This window comes from Scatophagus argus, chromosome 6 (assembly GCF_020382885.2).
Source record: "Scatophagus argus isolate fScaArg1 chromosome 6, fScaArg1.pri, whole genome shotgun sequence".
In the NCBI taxonomy this organism is placed as follows: Eukaryota; Metazoa; Chordata; class Actinopteri; family Scatophagidae; genus Scatophagus; species Scatophagus argus.
Window position 1 is genome coordinate 20,798,472 of NC_058498.1, and position 26,497 is coordinate 20,824,968.

At 39.1% G+C, this 26,497-nt stretch overlaps 1 protein-coding gene across 1 annotated transcript in view; it reads left to right on the plus strand.

Moving 5' to 3' along the window:
• The first annotated feature begins 5,839 nt into the window (after positions 1-5,839).
• Positions 5,840-26,497, plus strand: part of oca2 (oculocutaneous albinism II) — a 40,632-nt gene continuing 19,974 nt past the window's right edge. The window contains exons 1-14 of the mRNA XM_046391902.1: positions 5,840-6,081; positions 9,516-9,611; positions 10,261-10,458; positions 10,867-10,924; positions 11,086-11,158; positions 11,779-11,936; positions 12,039-12,121; positions 13,066-13,219; positions 16,777-16,848; positions 17,787-17,852; positions 18,676-18,732; positions 20,373-20,497; positions 22,105-22,243; positions 26,205-26,337. Of these exons, the coding sequence (XP_046247858.1) occupies positions 5,840-6,081; positions 9,516-9,611; positions 10,261-10,458; positions 10,867-10,924; positions 11,086-11,158; positions 11,779-11,936; positions 12,039-12,121; positions 13,066-13,219; positions 16,777-16,848; positions 17,787-17,852; positions 18,676-18,732; positions 20,373-20,497; positions 22,105-22,243; positions 26,205-26,337 (1,654 nt within the window). The remainder of the gene's footprint in view (positions 6,082-9,515; positions 9,612-10,260; positions 10,459-10,866; positions 10,925-11,085; positions 11,159-11,778; positions 11,937-12,038; positions 12,122-13,065; positions 13,220-16,776; positions 16,849-17,786; positions 17,853-18,675; positions 18,733-20,372; positions 20,498-22,104; positions 22,244-26,204; positions 26,338-26,497) is intronic.

The following is a 26,497-nucleotide window of genomic DNA, read 5'->3' on the forward strand; positions in this document are numbered from 1 at the left end:
AGTTTTATCACTTATATTGTTTATGGTGTTCATTACGCTTTTTCAGCCTTTTAGCATACAAACATTTGCTAATTAGCACTAAACACAAAATACAGCTGAGACTGATGGGAATGTCAGAGAATCAATCTTAATGACTTTGATGAACCTCTGACTTTTCCTCATCATCAGGTCAAAACTTTTATTTGTCTGCTACTGTTTTATGGTCTGAAAAACGAATTACATTTTGTTCAGCCTCAGTTACTGTTCTGATCAGGCTCTGGGGGCTGAGTGAGCTTTGGAGAAAGTGAATGGATATGGGACAACATGGTTATGGTATTATCACCATGAAATCCTCCGCTGAGTAAAAAATTGCTCCTCAGACCTGAATGAAGAGGCCCCCTCCTGTGTGGGGTATGATCTGCAACAGACCTGCAACCGACCTGCAACCGATCTGCAGCCTCCTGCCTGTCTGGGAGCATCCTAAGGCAGGAGACTGCAAAGTGAGCAAGGACAGAGGAGGGAAAATGTACAAATTTCAAATCAAAGTAAAATAGAACCAAATAGACAAATAAATAGATAAAATAAAGGCTATAAACGGTTTTAGATTTTAGTTGCCTTCACCATATATGAGCCATGATGCAGAGACATTATCCAGGACCAGGGGACAGGAAAGCGAGTAGCTACAGAAGGACTGGCAGTATAGGTTTTTATTACAATTTAGGTTGGCTTTGGCCAGTTAATGTCTTCTGAGGGATGGCAAAAGATTTGCCTCAACCTTGAGATTCAATATCAAGAACCTCAAGGTTAACTTTAACCAAGAGTTACAGTTGAGAGACAGATTCATGACCAGATAGAGGATTAAGGAAGGTCAGCAGCATAAGACCACAAGAGCTCTGTAGAGCTTTTATTGGGCATGGTCTTCTTCGTCTCCCCTCCTTTGAGCCCTCAGGGCTAGACAGACTTTTGGTTGAATTTCTTCGCACTGTAGACTGGTCTGAATGAGTGCTCTATGCAACTTGTTGGCTGTGCACCAGATGTGCCAGAGCCCTAATGAGCTGGCAGTGGTTTCTTAGGCTTTGCCCATTGTTGCTCTCACAACGGTTGGTTAACTACTTGCTGAGGCAGAGAGGTCACTCACATGCACATGATCCTGCTCATCTACTATATGCTGACAGGGAGCTGAGGGAATACAGTGCAGGGCTTGGAACTATAAATGAAGGCAATTCTTTATTCTCATTTATTTTCAGTCAGAGCGTGATGATAAAATGAAGTGAAATAGTTCATTCTCAACCTTGGAAAAAGCATCCTCACCCCAAGGTCCATTTAGGAGCTGTTCTCTTCTTTCCATCATATCACATGATCTTCATCTGCAGATGAAGTTTGCCACGTTATCACAGGAATTATGGATGTTCAATTTTACATTTGGTTTGACCATTTCAGCGACAAGAACACAATGGCTCAGAAACTAGCTGGTGACATTTTAACATCTAAAATTCTGCTGATGAAGATCACGTGATATCAAAGGCTCCAGAGTGGAGACATAGTAGTGGTATCACAGTATAGTAATCGTAGTACTCCGGCGGGATCACTACATCTTCTTTATAGAGGCAGACAGAGTGTTAAATGACTCAGAGACCACTCTTTGATGATCGTCATCATCTACTTTCCCCCCTTAAATCTTAAACCCACATGTCTTTATAAATATGTGCATAAACCTTATGCAACCTTCAGGAAATGTTCCCTAAAGATTCTGTAAAGTCTCTTTCAGTAATGACTTTCAAGGATCTTTCAAAGAACTGATGTATTTAAGGAGAAAGTTCCTCAAACATACTGTGAAAGTTGCAAAAAAAGGAAACCACAGACACAACACACTATACGCTTTGCCACTGTGTCCTTGCCTTGCTGTGTCACATGACTTTGTTGATACGAACAATTAGCTTGTGCATGTATGAGACAAACAATATTCAGCAGTGAGTAACTCATTCATCCAGGACTCACAGAGTCAATAGTGACACTAGTTAACGTCACTTAACGCCCCAGGCTCACTCTCCTCTCTCCTTGTTGTACATGTGATTGCTCTGTTCTCTTTCCTATATCTCACATCAGCCCACAAGACCAGTGTGCCGTCTCCCCCCCTGGACATCTTCTCTGTGTGGCTTTCATCCTCTGCTGTCACAGGCGACAGTGAGTACAGACCAGGTGACTCCATCCAATGGGAATCAATGGGAAACATTGTCTTCGCTGATTTCTGAGAATGGAGAAGGCGGATGCTGGAATTCCACAGACTCTAATCACTTGGCTACAAAAATCATTTTGGGAGGCAGAGTTAATGGAAATATATTTTTGTCGCTGATTTTGTTCAGTTCAGTGGATAGATAATTGTCATTGGGGGAAGGTTTTAGTGGTGGGAGTTTCTAATTACTTTGGTTCTGTTAGTCTGGTTCACTGGCTTTTACTCATGGATGGCAGGATGTTAAAATCCTAATCTGCTCAGTTGTGTTGGGTCAAAGGCAAATGTATTAAAAGATTAAACTAAAGATACACTCCTCGATTTTGTTATACTTCCCAATAGTGTCCTCCAAAATTTTTGTCCTGACTCTCTGTCATTTTTTTAATTTAATGATAACAGTTCATAGTTGAAAGTGAGTTGCCTAAATTCACATCAGAAAACACTCAAAACTCAAATAAAAATGAGACATTTTAAAATTAATCTGCATGTTTGTGGCTTTAGCTCAGTTTCCTGAGACTATTTTATAAAATTTCACTGTTTTTGGTGCTGTTGCATCCACATAAACAAGGCTGAAATTTGGAGAGTATGTACCAGAGAGACCCCTTTTGAACAGTGAATTTAAATAGGCAGTTTTCATAAGATCTCCCACTGCCCCTCTGACCCTTTCTGCTAATTCTGGTTTAACAAGCCTCCCCTGCCCCCACTTTGTGTTTAGACAAAGACTGCAAATAATTAATTTTCAATATCATTTAATTTTCATTTTTAAAGCTCTGTATATAGATATAGTATATATAGCTAAGAAAAGATTAAGATTAAGATTGGCATGACCTGTAGAATGAAAACTTTAATAAATCCATGCTTCAGATGAACAGCAAGACGTGCATATTATATTCATTAAATAATTGAATGATTCAGTGATGAATTGAAACCATTTCAGAGAAATAAGAACACAAAAGAGCAATTAAAAAAGCAGAATGTTTTTGCGGCTTGGGGAGTTAAGTTTTCCTCGAAGTCTCTCTGTCTCTGACCTGTCTGACCTTTCTACACCTTAAATCTCTAGAGTTGACTCACCCTGTTAAAGCAAGTTAGGCTAAGAGGTTTATATTTGACAGCTCTCCCTTCCAGAAAATAATGATATCAATCTCATATTGCAAAAAAAAAAAAAAAAAAAAAAAAAAAAATTCTGGTAATTCATTCAAGAAAATTAAAATAAGCATTCAACTTTTTAGTATTTTTTTTCTTTTTTCCGATTTTTTTCTTGAATTTCCCTTGGGATCACTAAAGTATATATCTATCTATCTATGTGACATTTCCCTTGAAGTTTGGATTAAAATTGTATTTATTTAGTTCAAGAAACTGTTAAACTAAAATCTTTTCTGTGGTGGATGTGAAGTGCAGTGGGAGGAGGCAGCTAAATAGCTTGGGGAGTTTGTCGAAATGGGAGAGAATGAGTGAATGGGAAAGTTTTCCGCCATTTGTGGAAAGCATATTGTGCCACTCCACCCCCCAACACCCCCCCTCCTCCTCCTCCTCCTCCTGCTCCTGATCTCCTCCAGACTCAGACTGCTCAGCAACATCTCCCTTTTTTGCTGGGGAGTGCAGGAGAGGAGAAGAAACACCTCAGCCTCAGTCTTCAGCCACGTCACTGTGCTCAGACACAACAGTCCCAGCGTCATTCAGCACGGATCAGTCATTTTAGGATTGTCAGTGTTGAATTACACATGATTTTGTTGTTGGATCTCCCTCATGTAAGATCACAAACATCATCACTACTGCTATCATCATCATTGTGCTTGTCTTCATCACCCTTATCATCATCATCGTTACATCATCATCATCTAGAACTGTCTTCGTCTTTAAAGGTAAGCCAGATAACTTTCATTTCTGTACCTCTTTTATATCACCAAAACAAAAATCTGAATTTAATTTGAAATTTGTTTTCGACATTTGCTTCAGCTCCTTTGCATTCTTTGGTTTGTCAATTTATACTACTGTATTACACTAGTAGGCTTTGTTTCCGGGGGTTTAAGTATAACACAGTACCCCTTCAGCTTTGTCTCCTATCCTTTTCATTCTGCTAATACGTAAATAAATGTGTGGTGGATGATGAAACACTGTGTTTTATGTTATGTTAGACATTTTTAGACATTTCCTGATACTGAAAATCAAAATGCAGAAAAAAACACCATATAAACATGTATAATCCTTCAACTACATTCTCATGTACTGTGGTTGCAATGATTACCCTCCTCTAAACGTGCTTTTGTCGTATTCCCGACGCACTTGTTGGAAGACATCAATCTTGAATTTTTAATTGCTATGAACAAGGGTGGAAAAGTTAAGAAAGCAGTTAGTTTTCTGTTGTTGCACTCAGCCCACAGGCAGGATGTCATGTTAAAAGGATCATTCTTCTCTCTGATGGGGCACATCAAAAGCATTGGACAAGGGTATTATGTGAGGCGTAACAAAACACCAGCCAGAACTGACATGATTTTGAATGTCACAGAAAAGGTCCATGTCTGTTTGAACTGAGGAGTTGTTGAAGAAATCTCTGTGTAAATTATGTATATACATATATATATATATATATATATATATATATATATATATATATATATGTACTTTAAATATTGAACTGTGGATCAAACCATGACGTGTAAAATGAAAGGGTTTCTTTTTTTTCCTCAAATTGTTGGAAGGATTCAATTCTGTACCACCTCTTGACAGGACTGTAGTCTTATTCCTCAGAGAGGTATTATCCCATGGAGCTCAAATGTTACACGTGAGTTCATGTTGCCTTTCATGTGAGCAATAATCCCATCAAATTCATGCAGCCTTTTTGTTATGACAGCCACATGTCTGCTGTGGCTGACCTCATCCACTGACCTGCTGTGGGTACCACAAATCACTCAGCTGTTATCATGCATATTGGATTCACACTGTGTTAAGGGTGGAATTTGCATCACAAAGTATATACATTTAAAATCAGTCTGAGACTTTCCCAGTAGGGACAAGCTCGTGCTGTAGCTGTCAGCACTAAAGGATGGTGACTCTCTGCTGTACTGTAACTGAGCTCATTGTTCTTTCTTACCCAGGCAAACAAAAGTCAGTGATGTAAAGACAGAATGAAAAACTATAAACTAGAGTAAATAAAGTTACTGCTATTACAGATAATTTCCTATTAAGAGTGGATATCACATGACCTGTGTGTGAATGGGGCCCTTGACTAATTCACAGAACAGCATCAGACAACTCTGAAGTCCCTCTCAGCTCTATTGACCTTTCTTAGCGTATTTCAGCTCATTGTTTTGGTTTTACAGCCTTTACATTTTCAGGTTTTGGTTTACTCTCACTGTTCCCATAGCGTCAGTGGCAGCAGGGTGTTGTTGTCAGCAAAAACAAAAACAAAGCTAGAAAACCCCAGTGAAGATACAATGAGAATAGCAGCTCAAGAGTCAGACATTCCCCATAGAAGTTTGTGGAGAACAAAAGAAAGCTAATATAGTCCAGTCCACCGACTGCAAGTGGCTAAAAAAAACAGCAATTGCAGGTTGCGATTATTCCACTGTTGCACTATTGAATTGTTCTGAAGCAAAACTCTGCTTCCCTCCAACCTCCAGCAGTCTCACCATGTATTTGGAGAACAAAAGCAACCTGGAGATTGAGATGTCTCAAACATCAGCCCAAGGCCATCAGGCCAGGAACAGCCTGAGGTCACCAGAGGCTGTGGAAGGAAACTTTGGAGAGCTGCGTCTACTGCAGGGCATCTCAGAGAGGAGAGACACCCAGAAGCTACAGCAGTCTGCAGTCCTGCCCACAGGACAGTGTGTCATCCATACTGAGGGTTTTGTCCCTGTTCGACAAGAGGATGGGTATGGCTACCGACGTGTTCCTTCTCTCTCTTGGTGGTTTATTGACAAGATATGTCAGTTTGAAAAATCAATTGGAGTTTTATTGGTTACTTACAAAAAACTGCTCTGAAGGCTCTAATTATCTGAGGTCCCTATCTGTGGAGTCAATAGACTAGTTAGGTGGCATCCTTGAAAGCCAAAGAAAGAAGCCCGTCCAAAAACTGTCAGCAACTGATGGATGATTCAAATACAAGGTTGAAGATATTCTTCATTTTTGTTATTGTCAACAAATCCCATGAAAAGATGAAAACCAACCATAAATTAGTAGGTGTCTTAATATTTTCTGTTGCATTATGTGTTTTGAATGAATATTTCTTTCGTTAAAAAGGTTAAATAATATGGACGCTGTAGTACTCAACCAGGAGTAAAAATCGATCTGTCGAGGGCTACTCTATGTTCAGAGGCACATCAAACGATATCAATCAGACAACTCACGATTAAAGTGTTTATTAAAGCAGCACCGCTGGAGCCTGCAGGTGGATGTTGAGGTGGTGGTGAGGCTGAGACAACAGGAAGTGCTGATGCAGGACGGCCATACGCTGACAGGCAGAGGGCGAGATGGGAATTTTTGCAGCTTAAATAGACCGCCAAATTGGGAGGTGTGTTAAAGTGACCAGTGTGAAGTATGTCACATGTGCATATAGCAGTGCAGCTTGAGTTGGTCTACTTGAATTAGCTTGGCTCCACTTGGTTTTTATGGCAACAGGACAGTCTTTGTGGCATTTTCTCAAAATAAATGACACAGTCTTTATGTCCATGGTAATAAAGGAACATGTCAGCCTGTGAACAGAACAGTTTGTATTGTTTTGGTGGATCAGAAGTGTTAATACAGGTTTAAAGTTTGTATTTAAGGCACTCCAGAATAACTGGTTTGTGACTTTACATTCTACAGTCAGTCTACAAGTTTTTATTGTAGTTTAAAAAGAGATTAACACTCATACTCTCTGCTCACTGGCTTTTCTGGTGTAAATTCATACGACAGTTTAAAGAATTTGAACCACACGTGCAGAATCACATTACACATGATCAGTTGGTTAAATCTTAGAGAGGATGTATGAACATATGTGAAAAGATTGGAATCCTCTTGTAAGGTATTAACATTCACACACAGAGAGACTTAAGAGTGTGGGTGTGGGTGTGGGTGTGTATCTCAGTCGCTGGGAGGTGGGGGGGTGCTAATCTCAAGCCTGTGGCTGTGACGTTATTGGGATTAAACTGGGGAATTTTTCGCTTCATGAACTTGTGAATTCAAATTTAAATCAGCCCATTTGGACTAGGAATATAAAGAGAGCAAAACTTCTCTCTCTTGCTGATAGTATTAAAGGTTGTGAGGGAACGCTGGTGTTGAAAGGCTGAATATTCATATGACATATGGAGAATATACATTTTTTTCCACTAATTATCTCACATCTTGGTAGAAACGTTGCAATAGTGGTGGTAGCTGACAGCAACATCTGTCTGGCACTATTAAAATATGCTTGAACAGAGGCATAATGGATGAAAATGTGATACAGGGGCTTGGGCCAAACTTTTTGGATAATGAAAGATGGCAAGCATTACAGATAAAAAAAAATTTCACAAGATACATTGACAATTGACTCTGTTTCAGATGCCTTTTGTAATTGCGATCATACACAATATTTTCCCTGCATCAAGGGAAAATGCTACCTCTATAATATGCAGTTAATGTTTAAATTGAACTTGTTGCAACCCTAAACTCCTATTCTATATCAATATTCTGATCTTAAGGTGCTCGTGGTGAGAAACCCGCTCTTTTGATTCACAGCACCAGCATCATCCTGTGGAAAAAACTTTGATAAACTCATCGAGCACCACATGGCAAAACACGTATAGCTACTAACAAGCTGATGACCATATTGGAGAATTTAGCAGCTAAAGAACCAGATATTTGTCTCAGGAACTGATGGAGAGCAAAACTGCTGCTGTTTGGCAAATAGGTCTTATCAATTTAAAAGATGGTAATATGTCAGCGTTGTGCCTATCCCTGCTGCCCCCAAGTGGTCAAAAACTAAATAAACTAGAAACAACCTCACATAGCAGATAACTGTAATGAAAAACTCCTGTTATGTGCAGACTTTACTTCTGCAGCACATGAAACAATAAATTGGCATATATATTAAAAATAGATCAGTGTATATGAAGAATAATCCCTGTAAAATATGACCTATTTTCCGTCGGTTAATATTAATCACACTGACTGGCCTTTGCAGGGCCTGCTGCTTAGCTCTTTTTATTTTCAGTTTCAGTTTGTGTTCTGTCTGGGCTCAATGTCCTCATGTGACTCCACTGTAAAATGCAGTCTCCCTGCCAAGTGCCATCTAGGGGACAGGATCAGAGTCATATCAGGGAGAGACGAAGGGAGAAAACATTTGTAGACATGCAGTACAACTCTCTTTATAGTTGTATAAGAGTGGCTAAGAGGATTAATGCGGCAGACTTCTGTAATGTAATCTACTCCTTTATCCAGCACCAGTACCACATTCACTGATTCACAGCTCCCGACTGTCTGAAGCATGTTTGGTGACACCTACCAGACTTGTAAGATAATAATAATTTTGAAACATTATGAATTACTCTCCCCTATACAACACAAAGTTAATACAAGCCGTCACAAAACTAACCACCCAACACAGTTTCCTTACAAGAATACATTCATTAACCCACAATACTTTTGAAAAAATAACAAACACCAAATAAAAGTACTTGCTGCTGTGTTAAGAAAGTGCACAGACTGTGTTTAAGCACCCAACCCTTTAGACAGGCAGAGGGTAAGATCCCTTCAAGATTAGAAGATTAGCCGAGGGGGACCTTTAATTTTCAGAAAGATTTCCATCTAACGGTTTTGGCTCAGTGGGGGTGGTATTCTATTACATAACGATTCCCATGACGTCTCTGCTGTTGTCAGAGTAATTGCTGAGATGACTGTGGATTTGGATGAAACACTGAATTGGTGTTTTTTTCTTTTTTAAGTAGAAATATATACATGTGTGTGTGTGTGTGTGTGTATATATATATGTATATAGTGTGTGTGTGTGGGTGGATGTGATTGTTGGTTGAGACCCAGCTGTGATGCTCTGAGGGCAGCCGCCTGCAGGAGCCTCTGGGATACAGTGCAGCAGCAGGGTGACAAAAGGCACTTTAATGATCTCCTTGGGTGTCGGGACACCAGCTGCTCGCCCCACTTTCTGCCACCTATGGGTTACAAAGGGTCTGACAGACTGTTTTGACCACTGACTGATGGCTGAGAGTTTTTTTTATTGTAGTCAAAGTTCACAAAAATTCTGTTTCTCTGTTTGCAAAAACACAGATTTAGTGTCATAATTTTTAATTGTTTTTTGTTTTCATCCATTGTATTCCTTTGCATCTTTTTTCAGGCACAACTTCAGTGTGGTTAATTTTCTCAGAGGTAAAACAAATTCAGCCAACCTTACAGAACGATCGCCTCTGTTGAGATTCTCTCAAGATGACAGGTGAGAAATTCCACCATCATTGAAAGAAACATCATGAAAAGTGATATTTAGAAATAAAACATGGAATACAAGTATTGTGGGAAAAAGGTGAAAATAAAAATGGCATTTCATAATAATAATTTGAGCTAAATTATTTTACAGTTTATTGTCACATTTCCATGTTTTACAGAATTTGTTCATATGATTTTTTTCCCCCATCATGTCTTTTTTATTTATTTAATACACTCAGGGCTCCATCATGTGGGAGTGTGTATCTGATCTTTGTTGAAGCAGTTTTACGGGTTGTGTTGTCTGATCACTTTTTCTTAGAAAAAGAAAAGAAGAGAAAGTATTTTCATTTAATACTTGACATTACATAGAAGCAGAATGACATTCTGCCAGTGGCATTTAATGAAATGGTTGAACAATAACATCATTGTCCTTCTTACATTGATTCAATTCACATTGGTGTACAACACATGTAATGAAACTGTGATTATAGACTGCTTCTCTTTAACAGACATGTATTTGCTGTTTAATATTAGAAACATTTTTTAATTTAAGAACTTACATTCCCGGTTGTTTACATCTGCAACAGTGTGGTGTTTATTTCTGTCACTGAAGCTGCAGAAGTCGAAACACAGAGGACTGACTGTGATTCTTTCCCCAGTATAACTTACATGACCATACATGACCCCAACTTCATTGGAGGGGAAGAGCCCTGGGACAACAGCTCCCTGGATCTGGAGAGGAGGTACAGACTGGGCAGTGAGGTCACCAGCCTGTCCCTGTGCCGCTCCAGCTCCTCAGAGAAGACCGACCCTCTGGACAACCTCAACCTCAACTTCAGACTCACCAGCAGCATGAGGTGAGACCTTTCGTGTTATCAGCAGAAAACTATAACTGAGTGGAATATTTTCTATACTAGTTATTCCCATCCTCTTCTGCCCTGGTAGTCCCTCAGCATAAAACCTGCACCTGTGAGTTGTGTTTAGTTCAAATAATGTTTCATTTGGATATCTTTCAAAAACATGAAGCAGTAAAACATGTTTAACAAGAAGAAAAAAACACTAAAGAATATTGAGAAGTGAAGAACAATGAAGTTTTTTATTATTACATATACTGCTGATCATTTCAGGACACCACAGGTTCATCTTATGAGCCCTTTTGGGGGGTCCTGACCCTTAGATTTTAAATCACTGGTATACATTAAACTTTCATACTGAACATTATTCTGTTTCATTCTACTGACTGTCTGCTCTTCTTTTCTTTTCAGATGCTGCTTCAGAGCTTCCAAAATTGCAACAATCTTTACTGTTGTTGTTCTCTGCAGTGTAAGTACACGAGTCCCCTCAGAATAACTGATACAATTGGTATAGGACAAAAGCATCACTACACACATGTATGCACACACACACACACACACACACACACACACACACAGAATCTTGACATATGAACATGTAATATATTGTTGAATGTACTGTGGTTTCAGCTGTTCTTCAGCATGTATCCAGATCGAGACAACCCCTGGAGGATGTTGGCAGTCTCTTCAACAGACAGTTTCTGTATCCTTTCCCATTACATCACTGTAGCTGCATGTTGGTATTTTATGTTATGTTCTGACATGAGAAAATAAAAGTGGGCTACAAAAGGCCCAGCATGCCTTTCATCACTGGGGAGAAATGTGGAGCCTAATGCAGCTATGTTTTGCTTTGAGTATATAGTTGTCCAGAGACACAGAAGAAGAAGAAATAAAAACAATTTTAAAATGATATGTCAATCCACAAGGATCTTCATACAGCTTTAATCAGAGTGAATGCTGCATCAGAAGATAAGAGGGAGGTAAGAGGGAGTGGTAGCGATCCTGACAGGTGAATAATTGCTCCCCACTGCTGTGTTTCATTGTGTACTCGAGTTCAGGGAGAGAGGGTCCTGTGATCTTTATTATATTCTGAAAATCACTGAAGAGGGACAGTGCACAGTCAATGCATTGACATTCTCATTTAATCAGCTTCAAAATGTAGAGACAAATGTTCCCGTGCCCTGTATTTGCCTTCGTTCAATGATTTATAGAATAAAATTAAATGCAGTCACCTTCAAAAGATTTTGTGCCCATCTCCTTTCAAACACACAAGCACACTTTCAACATATCCACATTTTTCTCTTGACGTTTTGCGTACGACAGCAATGAACCTGACAGATTTTCGAGACAATGCTTTGCTGAAGCTCCAGGTGGGGGGGCCTTTCACAGGAGGGATGATTGACCTCACCACCCAAGAGTACATCCTGATTCAGGTGGAGCAAACCGAGCAGCCAGAACAGCGGAGGAGGAGGACTCAGCAGGTGAGGACATATATATGATATGCAATGCTTTCTGGCTGTATCATCTCTTAAATATTGAACTGTGGCAGGTGAACTCATTTATCTTCTGCTCTTTGTGAACAGGTGATCCATAATTGGACTATTCCTCTACATGGTGAAAGAAGTGACCAGATACTGTTAACAAAAACATTTGAAATGCTCAGCAGGTACTGAGAATACTGTATGCCCGATGTGTTGATTTGAACACATGGATTTCAACATGTTTACTGACTTCTTTGAATGGTCCCCAAGGGACTGTATGAATGTTATCTGGGGGTCAGGAGTGGGAGGTTTATGTAATTTTATGTAATTTTTTCCAAAGTCATTGCATCCCAGATGGTGTGTTCATACAGTATTTTCTCATTTTGCCAAAGAAAACACTTAAAGGATGGTTGGTTTGGCAGCTGTATGCCTGATTAACGTCCCCACCACAGTGTGCAGTCACTTTCCTGTGCTTTGTCCCATTTGTGACAGTGAGCCATGCAATAGAAGAGACAGTCCTCAATGGTGCTAGAAAGTAAAAGATGAGGGTTAACCCCCCTTCTCACCTGAGTAATTTTCATACTGTCCCTAACGACTAGTAGATAGATACCAAACAAGGTGTGCACACAAAACATTAACACTAGAATGCAAGGCTATAACATAATTTTGAAAGTAACTAAATCGTTGTATATATATTCATATTTGATATGAAAATATCCTTCTGTAGCTACAACAGACTGTCTAAAAGATGAGGGCAGCAGAGGCCTCAGGTTGTCTGAGGGGCAGGAGTGAGAAAAATAAAAATAAAATGGGCACCAGCTGTATGTGGTGGGGCTCAGGTGTGAAGAAAGTCATGATGCTTTTGTGGTGAAACAGTTACAGTTATAACTGCTACACCCAACAGGACACTTAATCAGTCTGTCCTGCATACTGGGGCACCCAATGGGAATGACAGAGGCATCAGACAGGACACTTTTGTTATTGTTTTTTTTTTTCTAACATGGGGGCACCAAGGGGCAGTTACTCCTTTGCCCTTGATAACATTTACTCATTTAGTGACTGATAATGTTGAATTAAAAAAACAAAAACGCATTATTCTCGTTACTGTGCTGCTTCCCTTTCCACACAGTGACCCCATCGTCATCACGATTCAGGCCTTCCTGCAGGATAACGAGGTGGTGCCGTTATCCATGACCCACCAGTCACTATACGTCAGTGTGGAGACACAGGTGGCCATCGCTGGAATCATCCTTGCTGGGGTCTATGTTCTCATCATCTTCGAGGTAAATGAGCTGTGATGCTCATGCTGTTCTATCAGTGATGAACGAGTCTGCTTTCAATACAGTATCTGCTGCCTTGTTGGAAATGTGCGACACGGACAGCATGTATTAAAGCAGAGGAAGCTCTATTTTTACCCATGCCTACAGTAATATACAGCACTGTATTAAAGGCACTGACACCCAGGTACATGCCCACAGATATTTTCATTTTACCTGTTTAGACTGGGTGTTTACAGACTTCTCCCTCACTCTTCTGTTTTGGTGAATCATGGATGTGTTGCACTGGTAAGGCCCTTTTCACTGAGCACATTCTGACATGTCAAAGTAGGAAAGGCACAGACGGAAATAATGATAAAACAAGTGATGGCTGAATTCCATTTAGCTGCTTCGGTTTCAGGGTCCTGATAGTCCATGCTGGCACACTGTCAACAGCTTACTGGGACACTTGAATAGAACTCCTGTGATTTTACCCCCATGACAAGTTCAAATGCCTTGGGAAAATACTTTTTTTTTTTTTTTTTTTTAAATCTCTGCTATGTTCAACTTGGGGCTCAAAGGCGCACTGCAGTGTTTTAGTAATGCACTTCTGTCAAGTTGGGGGTTGTAATGGAAGGACAAGCAAAAAATGGTTGCCTGCGTGAAAGGAACTTTGTGTCAGAAACACAGGAGTATTTTTTAATTTATTTATTAATTTTTTTTATTTACAATTTTCCACAATTCATTCATTTAACAAGAACAAGGGCAACATATGCACTTAAGTGACCACATATATGTCCCTTCATGACTCTGCCTGACTTTAACTTAGTAGAGATCTCATCAGCCACAACTAGAGTGCAAGTCCCTTAATGTGTTGTACTAATTCAAAAATACTGATCAGTAATATTAGTAGTAGATCACTATTTTAAGTTAGTAAGTAAGTCATAATCATTTAAGTTATAGTTTTTAAGAAGTCATCATTGTTTGGTCATTAATAAGGTGTTACATAACATAACCATATTGATTTTAAATGAATGTTTCATTGATTGGTCAGTTGATACATAATGATTCTATGTTAATAACTGAGCATATTAAATATGAAATCATTTCCCACTTATTAGTTGTTACTGTTTTGATATATTGTACATCAGCTTCTCACTTCACACATACTTTTTCAGTTTTGAACTCTCTGGATATACATCCTTAATTTTCATTTATTTCCAGTCAGTGCTTGGTTTTAATTAGACAGGCTAATCTCCCTGAGCGCGACACAGTGTGAACTCCCTAAGCTGTCCTGGGTGGCAGGGACAATACTACAGTGTGAAAGTCAACAACAGAGAGATGACAGCACAGTTATATTGTGCATTTACTCATGTGTCATCTCTGTTAATGACAGGTTCACTTCCAAAGGCTCTAATTGAAAGTGCAAGGGATTGCCTTGAAAATAGAAGTGCTATATGGTGTGGTTATTCAGAAATCAGCAAGACTTGACATGACATTATTTTATCTATTAAGCTTATAATATTTCTCTCACATTTAGACTATGGTGATTTTCTGAATGATAGGTCCAAACAAAATTGGATTTTCAGTTTCTTATTTTTAACAGACACTCCAGGGTAATGTCCTTACAGAGTTACAAAGTAAAGAATTACAGCCCAGTTTTAGTTTTGTCACTTTATAAAAGAGCTGACAGAAGATGGTTTTCTTCTGCTTTGTTCATTATTTGAACACATGTATTCAGACGAAGATAAGTTTCTGTCTGAGTTATTGTCTGAGTTATTATTCATCCTGAGTGACAGGACCCAGTGTAGTGTTGAGCAGTTCAGCAAGGTCAGTGCGCACTGAAGACAATGACTGTTGTCCCCATCAAACACCGTTCTTTTACAACAGACAACAGAGTAACAAACATGTAACAAATATGTCTTCTACCAGAATAAATCTGCCATTAAAACTGATTTACATGATGCAAGAGAAGTAGAATATATATGTATTTTAATAAGCTTGCCTTCCATGGAATTCAAGACAAAGGCCACAGGTCCCAGTTTCTTCATCTGGAACACACTTTGTATTTTCCAGTATGCAAAAAGTGACCTTTGCCCTGTGTTACCAAGGGTAGACATTTGCACCAAAACAATTTTTCAACAGTTAAGTGTTGATGTGCCGGGGCAGCTTGTACACAACCGAAAACCTTTCTTGACATGGGCTGACAGTTGGGCACCATATTCCATGAAAAACAAATATGCTACAGAAGCAGCAATAAGACCCACCAGAGTCCCAAATTCATACGAAGGGCTCCAGCAAAAACCCACGGCAAGCTTGTTGAGAAGTTAGAAGCGACCCATCAACAGCAGGCTGATAAAGGTCAGATTCAGCTGCAGCAGCAATCTATTCCCCTCAAGAACATCCACAAGCTGAAAATGGGAAAGACAAGAACCATTTTCTGATCAACAGCAAATTTAAATGCTGGTTGAGAGATATCAAAGTGCAATAGATATGATGTCCTCTCAAATAACACTGAGGAAGGACATTCACAAAGACTGGTGAGATGTGGCTGAAGCCCACAATGGAAGCAGTAAAAAGCAATCAGGCAGAGTGGGAGGGAGGCCAAAAATAACATGGCACTGGACCAATGAGAGAGCAACACCATCAACAAAACTGGTTGAAAAGACTGCCAGGAGTGGATGACAGGAGTGGAAAGACTATGATGCCGGCATGCGTCAGCCAGTGTAATGTGACTGACTGACTAACTGACAGATAAAGTGGCCTACTTTCCCGCAATTTATTGCAAGGGCATGTCATAGGAGCACCTCTGATATCTGATAATACATCCATGGTTATCACAGGCCTCAATTTTTAATAATAATATGCATCATATGCGAGAGTAGTGATGGGACATTGTTTAGAAGGGCAGCTCTCAACAGCATTATGGAGATGTGTGTAATATCTCCTTGAAGTTCTGCGTTTCTTGATATTTTACACAGAAGAAAATGACAGATTATCAGACCTAATGGAACATAAGCCTGAGCAAGATTTTTTTGACTCATCTTTTCCTGTTGCTGTTACAGGAAATCTTTTGAGAATAATTGGATTTTTTTGGAGAATGTCTTTTTGAATTACAGTTCACAGTTTGAGATGCAGTAAGCCTATGTGGTACCAGGCCCATTTATTACCATCCAGAAAGTAAAAATAAAACAATGGCTTTTTAAAGATACAAGGTAATGATGAAACATAAAATTAAGGACAACACATCACAAAAAACAAATAATCTGAAATAAATGAATGAATTAAAAAAGCTGTAGCTTTAAAGCAATGGCTCAAAGCTACAGCTTTTTTGTTAACCAGAAGTAATTAGGGCATTTGAAATCACAATAGAGAATTTCAAATGTGGAATATTTACCATAACATGGCTGCCAGTTTGAAAGAGTTGCATTCTGTCAGAATGTACTGTATATGAACTGTATGTGAATGATAATGAGAGGAGATTGATTGTATCTGTGTTTAAATGTTGATATTCAGACAATGTAGTCTTCTTCTATTCAGAGCCATTAAACCCATTGTTTCTGGTGAATGTCTTGAATTTTCAGATTGTGCACCGCACTTTGGCTGCCATGCTGGGATCTTTGGCTGCCTTAGCAGCTCTGGCTATTATTGGTGATGTAAGTCTCTTTTGCTTTTCTGTGTAAGTGACATGTAAATTAAATAATGGAGTAATGCCACGAACTACTTAGCTCAGGCAAACTCCCAGCAGTTTTATGAAACAACATTACGACAGCTTTAAATGATCAAGAAAAAGGGTTTGCTAGCTTAATAGGTGTAAGTTAGGGAGCTATTCTATTAATGGGCTAAATAACATCACAATGAACTGTGAAAATATCCCTTCATATACTATATACTCATTCGCTTCCCATACTTCATACATACATATATTACATGATGTGCATGTTGAACAGAGCTGCTCTAGCCTAATTCTGCCTGGTACAATTTAGCAAATTTGTGTGGGGGGGACTTTATCACATCATTCACATACTCGCTATAAGCTTCTGTTTTCCAAAAATCAATTTAGCCAGGTTTTTAAGTAAGAAAAAGGATTCTTGTGTAAAAAATAAAACCTGCAAGTTACTTTAACAGTATTCACAATTTATTGCAACAAAACTTTCTGGAAAAGAAAGATGTGTAATGAAAGCAGGCAAAGCTTTTATTAGTTCCTGTAGTCCAAAGGTCAGGAAATCAAAGCTTGGGAAACGCAACTTATGCAAGGAAAGCACCTGTGTAATTAATAACATGGAGTTCTGGTTCAGCAGTGGCTCAGTGGGATTCTGCAGTGGATCAGAGCCGTCGTTAGTGCTACGTGGTCCACAGAATCTGGGCCGAAGAGGATTTATGGCAATACTCAAATGCACTTAGAACAAATACATTTGTTAAACTTGCCAGGAAGATTACTGTACTATAGCACTATGCTGAGAATAATAGCTTTCCTGATCTCAGGTCGAGATTAATGTATCTGACACTAATTCACTGATTTGTTCCCTTTTGCATTTTCCACACAGATCTGAATCCCGTTCAAATATAATTATTTTCTTTGTCTGTTTCACAGCGGCCCAGTCTGGTTACTGTGGTCGAGTGGATCGACTATGAGACGCTGGCTCTGCTGTTTGGCATGGTTAGACTCTTAAGTGAAAGATGTTTGCATGTTAATTTACTCAACAACTGTCTGGTCTGTCCCCATCTGATATCTTAACTTGTGTTTTTGTGGAAGCAAGTAAAACTGACATTTCCTCCCACCTTTAGCATTAAATTGAACAGTCTGTAGAATTCCTATGAAGGTTGAAAATGGGATGAATTTGATTTAAACCATTCTTCCCAGACACATTGTAACTTCATAGCAAATCGCATCTATAACAAAATGTTCATCTCTCATTATTCACATAAGAGATAATTCTGGCTGATCAGTGCTATCTAGATTTCATATGTATGCATGGCCACAGATGGTAGCTTCCTTTGGATAACTTCCACTGTCGACAGCTGCCACTGAAATTTCCTTGCGTTCTGAGAAATATTGCAGAGGGAGTTTCTGAACATTTTCAAGACCCAAAGGCAATACATTTGAAAGATACGTTGTATGTATTATATATCTTCGACAATATACTGAATACAAAGCAGTTATGTTGAGCTGTTTATGTATAATACATATATGCAGGCTGGAGTTGCTTGTTGTCTCCTTCAAACACATTTCTTGAACTGTGTTCTTGGCCTTTGTACTAATTTTGATGTCATACCATAATGCATATTATAATAATAAAGTAAAGTGGGTATGATAATAAAGTTAAAGAATATTTTCTGGAGCACAGTGGAGATATCTATCTCACCGACCAGCGTATTATGTGAGCATCATCCTGTTTTCTGTGGTGACAATTTTTAAGGTGACATATAATCTTGTTACGTAATGGATAATGGTTGTTTGAAATGTGTCATGTTTCTTCCAGATGGTACTGGTGGCCATTTTCTCAGAGACTGGCTTCTTTGATTATTGTGCAGTGAAGGTGAGTGATGTAATAACGAGTGCTTTCAGTACTAACACAGAAAATAAATTGTTCATAGTAGTAGTGTATAGTAGCAATGATGTTACTGCAGATATTACAGTCTAGATGTATAGCATAAGGATGCAAAGTCTATGAAAATAGATTCCCACTGGTATTCCAGAGTTGTCTCAAAGGTGACAGGCTTTGAGCTATTTCTGAAATTAGTAGTGAGACATGACAAGCTGGTAGTTTTAATGTTGACATTTCTGACATGACTAAAATGTGAGGACTCCTTTGTAATATAAGGTTACCAGAAACTTGCCTATCTTTACATCTTGACAAAGATATGTCACTTTTGTAGGAAATTTGTTTTGTTCTGCTGGAAAGATCAGAAAACTAGGCCATCCCTGATGCTTGTAATGAGTCAAATTATTTACAGAAGAACAGATATTTTTTACTGCAACTGCTCTCGACATGAATGATAGACAGCACCTGTAATGGTTGACTATGTGTAGGGTTTAAGGGAATCTGTGGGCAGAAAGGGAATGTGATATTATTGTAGTTTCTTTAGTTAGTGTATAATCACCTGAAAGTAAGAATTGCTGTATTTTCACCTTAGAATTAGTCTTTCAAATCCACAGAGGGGGTTGGTGAAGTGAGGGGCATTTACCTGGTTGTAATCTGCAATCTCACCACAAGATGCCTCTATATCTCATACGCTGGACCTTTTAACTGTTTATTTCTTAACTTGTTTTATGTTGTATTGTCATGCATTTCAAAATGGTAAAATGAATTTTGGTTAAGTTGTTTCGATACTGCAGATCCATACATATCCTACAACAGTAGAGGACCTTCATTTTCTCTTTACAAAGTCAAGGCGTACTCCTACTGTAAAAACAGTTCTGGGAAGCTCAGTTTTAATCCTGAATATTCTTCATAGATGGCGAAGGAGGGCAAATGCCTTTGTCCTTCAGGTACAGTAACACTCAGACCTGGAGAACAGGGTGATCATACAGGCTCATGAATTTTAAGTGTGAGCTGAACAAGGGCAGGCACTCCAAATTAAAATCTCTTCCCTGAGAACAGCTTAGCAGCTCAGACACATCACACTGTTTGTACAAAAGTTGGCTATCCTGAGCTTCCCCTATAGCGTAAAGGCTGGTATGAAGAAGAAGAAGAAGAAGAAGAAGAAGAATCAGCTTTATTGGCAGTATATGTATTTTTACATACACACACTGAATTTGTCCTCTGCATTTAACCCCTCCTTGGTTGAACACACATGCAACACCAAATTACATGCAGTGAAACACACAGGAGCAGTGGGGCTGCAACTGTCAGGTGCCCAGGGAGCAAACTGGGGGTTAAGCACTTTGCTCAAGGGCACATCAGCTGGCTAATGGAGGGGGCAGGGGACATTTATTTGTGCTTTTCTGTATGATAGCAAGACTGTGAATCTGACTGAATGTATGGCTTTTGTGGAGTACATTAGCCTTTGTACTATTACTACTCATGATGGAAACGTTAATCACTCATTTAAGATGCTTCAGTAAGACGTTCATGATGCTCTGACAGGCTGAAACTCATTATAGGTGTCATAACTTCTCCTCAGTAACATCATGCAGTGATAACTGTATTTTAAGTCTGTCCTCTTCTCTTTGCAGGCTTACCAACTATCCAGAGGAAGAGTGTGGCCCATGATCATCATCCTCTGTCTCATCGCTGCCATTCTCTCTGCTTTTCTGGATAATGTGACTACTATGATGCTTTTCACCCCTGTCACCATAAGGTACAGTGTAGCCATTTGAAATTTCTTTCCAGCCATTATCTATGTCTGCTTATCCAAACTAACACTGGGTGAGAGGAATAGTAGACCCTAGACAGTTTGCCACATGGAGACTGTTCACTCACATTCACAGCTATGGAGACTCCAATTATGGACCAAATTAATTGCTGAAAACAGAGGTATTTCTGTGGCTGACAACATGATACCAGACAACATGATAAAAATGGAGCTTATTTGATACTAATGTTTGCAGTCTGGTCAGGTTTAAGCCCCAAACCTATTTGGTTGGGGCTAGGAAAGATCATGGTTTTGGAACAAATAACTTTGTTTATATTGTAATTACATAACTCAAGTGAAACACATAAGTATGTAAGTAGCAGCAATTCAAAGAGGAAAGTGGTGGATGGGTGGGTTAAAGACACGGCTGTCCTTCAGGAAATGAGTTTGATTTCTGTGCTGTGCTCTTTAAACCAAAACCATGATTTTTTTTTTTTATTGCATGATTGTAAAAGGCAACTGAACTACAAGTATTTTGTGTGTGCAATCAATCATATTGCATGGAGTCAACGTTTTGTTTCCCTGAAACAAGATCAGGACCTTGGCTCAAAAATGTCTTCCGTCATATCTGATGTAACCAACTACACCACCTTGTTGAGTTGTTTACTTACTGTACCTGCAACTGGACAGTTGTTATCTGACTTATCTGAAAAAATCAATACTCTCCGCCTGAGTGTCAAGATTTAGACATATCCTCAGAAGAAAATAGCTGTACGTATGAGACATTTCAAATACTTTCTTGCTGTGTGGTATTACAATTTAAGAGTCTCTAACAGGCATTTGCGTTAATCAACCCAATGTTTTATGAATTAATGTGCTAATATTGTACATTGTACTATTGTACAATGTAATATTGTACAATACACTTATTCACTTTCTGGTACAGAGGTAGATGAGAATCAGTAATACAACTACAGGAGTTTCTTTTCAGATACAGTCATCTAATAAATTATGTGAAACTGCATTATTTTAAATGATGATCTATAGCCACAACCATTTATTTGTATTCTTGTACAAGTATTCTTGTACGTAGTGATTCAAACCAAAATCCCTACAGCATGTTTTTTCAAGCGATGTGTAGTTCTGTACCACCCCACTGAAAAAAGCTGAAACGCACACTACACTCCAAAAATAGAGCTACTACACAGAAGCTACAATTTGCTTTCAGTGTCTTACAAATCAACTGTATGTGTGCCGCCCACTTCTGTCTCTCCCTTATTCTTAGTGTGTCTATTTCCTGCCATTGAATTAGATCCTTACAGTAAACCATTATTAAGTTCTCAAAATTGCTTTTTCTGCCACAAGGTCAGAATATAGATGATATCTGACTTTACTGAAATCAGACACCTGGTAAATATAACACCTATCTGGGCCAAATAGTGTTCTAATTTGTTACCCGGCCAGCAGAGTGGATGTCCTGTACAGCCACGATGTTAAAGGACCAATGCTTTTTATCCTCCAATATCCTTTTTGTATTTCTGTATTTATTTCTCTCCACCCACCACAATGTAATCGGGGCTAAAGGGCTTTTCTGTCTCTATCTGATTTTGCAGGTTGTGTGAGGTGCTTAATCTAGACCCCAGACATGTCCTGATTGCAGAAGTAATCTTCACCAACATTGGAGGGGCTGCCACAGCTGTCGGAGATCCACCCAATGTGATTATAGTATCAAATCAGAACCTGCGCAAAGAAGTAGGCACTTTCACGGCTCTCTGCTAAACTTGTGCTAATATACTGTAACAGATCAGATTATTGGTGTATTCTGACACATGAACAAGACGCAGCAATATTAGTTTGATTCATGGATGTTGTCACTTAATTGCATTTGAGTGTCACTGGGGGATTCTGAAAAAGTCACTAAGGTCATGATTGAAAAATGAATTATTCCTCATCAGTTATGGTGTTTGCATTGACAAAGTCATCGTGTTTGTATTGAATTATTGCCTTCATGTCACTGAAGGATTTTATACTGGAAAAAGTAATCAAATATATTATAAAGCCACTGCAGACTGAAAACACTCAGTGCCATTGCTTCTTGGAGTGTGACCTTGCATACTTGGCACCTTACTCCTCAGAATATAAAGAGGGCAGCAAACTGTTTTGAAAATGTTATGACAAGATGTTTAGGTAACATTATAATTACTAATGGCAGAGATTCATACATGCCCACTGACAAACAGGGCTGACAGTTGTTATTCCAAACACCTCTGCAGCAACAGATACGGACAACAGCACTCCATTAAACGTTTTTTTCTGATATTAACATTAAATCTAATGATTCTCTGTAATGTTAAAGGGATTCCTATGCTACCAGCCACTGTAAATTTCAACATCCTGCAGCTCTATACAACTTTAATCTGCTCTTTGCTCATTGTTTTGGTTTGTTACTCCAAATGTATAGAATATAGAATATAGAATAGCAAAGCTATGTTAATTTGAGCCTTTCTGCCCACTAGTGGTCAGAAATGACTTAACACTGCTTTAAGATAGGAGCAAACAAAAGGAAATCCATTTCACTTCCTCTGCATGCCCAGTGTAACTCGACAGACTCCAAACACACCAGCTGCTACATAAATGTGTATGATAATAATAATAATGATATAAATTATTTGATTCAGTAATTATAAATAATTACAAATTTCCTGTTGTTGCTGACAGTTTTTCTAAAGCCTTCATATTTCTCAGATAAACTCTGGCATTCATGACCTGATATACTTCACAATGCATACACAGTTATAGTGATTGTGAGTATGCACTGTGGGTACATTTAATCATCTGTGTTTGCTGGGTTGTACATGTGTTATCTCTGTTCACCACAATCTCTTTATGTATTTATACAATCATCGGCGTGACCCTTATTTACGTTGATGTGCAGGTGATGAATGGAGATGTAGTGGCAGTGAAACCAATTTATATTGTTGTAACTGCCGTCATAAATCACAGGAATTAAAAATGTCAAAACTGTGGAGAAAAAACTGCCCACCGAACACCTGCCCATTTTTACATACTGTCGCTTTAGCAGTTTTTCTATAGATAGACATTTATAAGATTCTACTACAATTTGTACAACTCATGTAATCATTATAAGTCTCCTCTTCAGGCACATTTAATTATTTCTGACACCTGTGTGGAGGAAGACCTTTCTAGCGCTTCGCCTACTGGCAGCAAAGTCACCTGCACTCAGCACAGCTTATGTCAGCATGGATAGTCTTCTGTAAGTGGTGTGTCAGGGCATGTTGGAGAGCCTTTCTGTGAGATTCCTGTCTGATTAAACTTGTGAGTGAGACAGTGTCACTCCTGATGCAATAATGTGGGAACCCATGTAACTGATCGCCCAGCTCTTTTCCTGTGGTGGATGACATTCATCACACTCAGCTGAGACCTTTGTGACAATTGTCTTTGTACCACCAAGCTGAGGGTGGTATAACAGTGTTTCTCATGTATAGAATGTATTTTGGCAGCCCAGTGAAATATAATTGCCCCTTCCTATTTTTTTTTTAATGTATGTTTTTGTGTTTAAAAATCTGATCAATATGTAGTCATATTGATAGAAAAATGACTCTGCTTACAGGAAGTCAGGCTCTGTTTTTGGACTCCTACAAATTCTCCATCACACCTTTTTTTTATTGGAATACCAATAAAAGAACCAAGAACCATATTGTGACAAAAGTGTTGTCAGTAAACAGCAGCAAGAAGAACATTTTACTGAGTAAGTCAGAGGAGCCTGTCACTGTCTGAAAAGGGCAATGACTTGTAGGCTCTTCTCATAACCTTCTCTCTTCTCATGCTCAGAGGGGCATAATGCTACATCACTAGCAGACATGACATTTGTTCACTGCTTGATGTGGCATCTGTTCACTGCGCGTGACATTTTAGTCTTGCGGGTGCAGCAGTATGTGGTCTCTTTCAGTATACAGTAGATCCTGCCACAGCAGGCTCACGAGGCCCGCTGTCCAGTTTGTCTTGGCTCGGTTTCCCAGGTGACAGAACCGCAGGGACACAGCAGCCGCGGCAGCAGCAGTGCGCTCATTCAGTCATGTTTGGCCTCTGATAAGGACAGCTTGTGTGTGCATGCATGGTTAGCTTGCCTGTTTGTTTGTTTGCAGGCTTGCTTGTTTGTGTCGGGGGGATTTTCGGGAGAAATCCAGAGATAGAAAGAATGACACAGATGTGAAGTGTGTGTTTAGGTGATTCTCTCCCTCATCAGAGTGTCCTTGTATTTGATTTGTTACAGAGCAAGGTAGCACAGCGCATACAGAAATCTCTATCTGCTTTTGGTATAATTTGATTTAGAGGCACTGGTGACTCTCATTGCCAAATGGATCTCATCCTACCAGTCAGAGGAGTTGTTTATTCTGGCTCTGAAATACAAGCAAACCAGCTCATGGTTTACGACTGCTGATAGAGAAACATTACAGCAGAAACACTCAGACAAAATTTAGATTATTTAGTCATTTGCCCTCTTCTGTCTTGCTGCTGGGCAGTTGGAACGATTGGAAATATGTTACAGATTGAGATACAGCTCTTTGGTCTTCAGTTTTGGTCTTTGGTTTCTAGCAATAGTTTTCATTTATAACAGGCTTGCAAGAGCAGCTTTCCTTAACCCACAAGGCTTCCCTGAGGGTCACAGCAGACTGAGAGAGCAAGTCTCTTTTGAGGCACGAATAAAAGAGTTTTGCTGTATGAGTAAGGCAATGAGGTGAGATGGTGATGAAATTAGATTGTGGGACATGAAGGGAACCTTTGCTTTTTATCTATTGCATGACTGATGAGACATTGAAGAGCACTTGCACACCTGCCCCAGCATTCGTCATGCTCATCTTGATTGGATGCTTGATACCTTTCAGGTTGTATGTGAGATGATCCCTATTTCTGTCATATGCTGGTTTATCCTGTTGCATGTTCCATGGTATCACCCCACCTCTCCTCCTTTATCTTAGACTTCAGTTGCAACTTGAAATTGCAAATCCTGTAGAGGTCACTATTAACCAGTTTTATCACTATCCTTCATACTGTGCATGTATAAGGAGTAAAGACAGTATAAATCACTCACAGCCCAACATTTACTTTGTCATTTAGAAATTATATGTCACATAGGTGATGTCATAAAAGTACACATTTCCAAGGATGCATCTGATGAAATGGTTTTATTTGGGAAAATTTAGCTCTCAGCCTTGAGGACAACCTCAGCTGTTGGCTACCATTTTTTACTCATGCAGGAAGCAAGATGTGCTAAATGCCACGTCGGTGGACATGAAAAGGATGCGATTATCACCACACCTTCTGTGTGGAAAAATCTTCTTTCAACTCAGGCTGCTTTCAAGTCTAAACTTTTATTTGTTATAATGCTTAATATAATGCCGTTGGGTACATGTTGACGCTTCTATTCTTTCCCAAAAGGAGCTGTTGTTATTTTGGTGACTGTATTACAGTGATATAGCACACATTAGTGATTACATCTGCCTTGTCTCAAACAATGAACTGTACAGCTGAGTGTTATTCTCCTTAGACGGTTGCTCGGACCACACGACTTGTCTGACTTTGTGTTAGTGCTATACAGACCATCACTGCATACAGTTTCTCATCAAAACACATGTCCAGGCACCACTGCCTGTCTGTGTTGTCTAACACACCATTTTTCTTTCCATTACAGGGGATTGACTTTGCCAGTTTCACAGGCTACATGTTCCTTGGAATATGCCTGGTCCTTTTCACCTCATTTCCTTTCCTGCGGATGCTCTACTGGAACAAAAAACTTTACAACAAAGAGTCCATTGAAATAGTTGGTGAGTTAAGATATTTTTTTCAAATTCTTTTGGCTTTTGGTAAAAAAAAAACAAAAAGCAGGTCTCCCAATTCAATTTCTTTACAGAAGAGATGTTAGAAGTGATGAAGGGTAATGACAGGGGATTTATCAGAATCAGAAAGACTTTTTTGATCCCACAC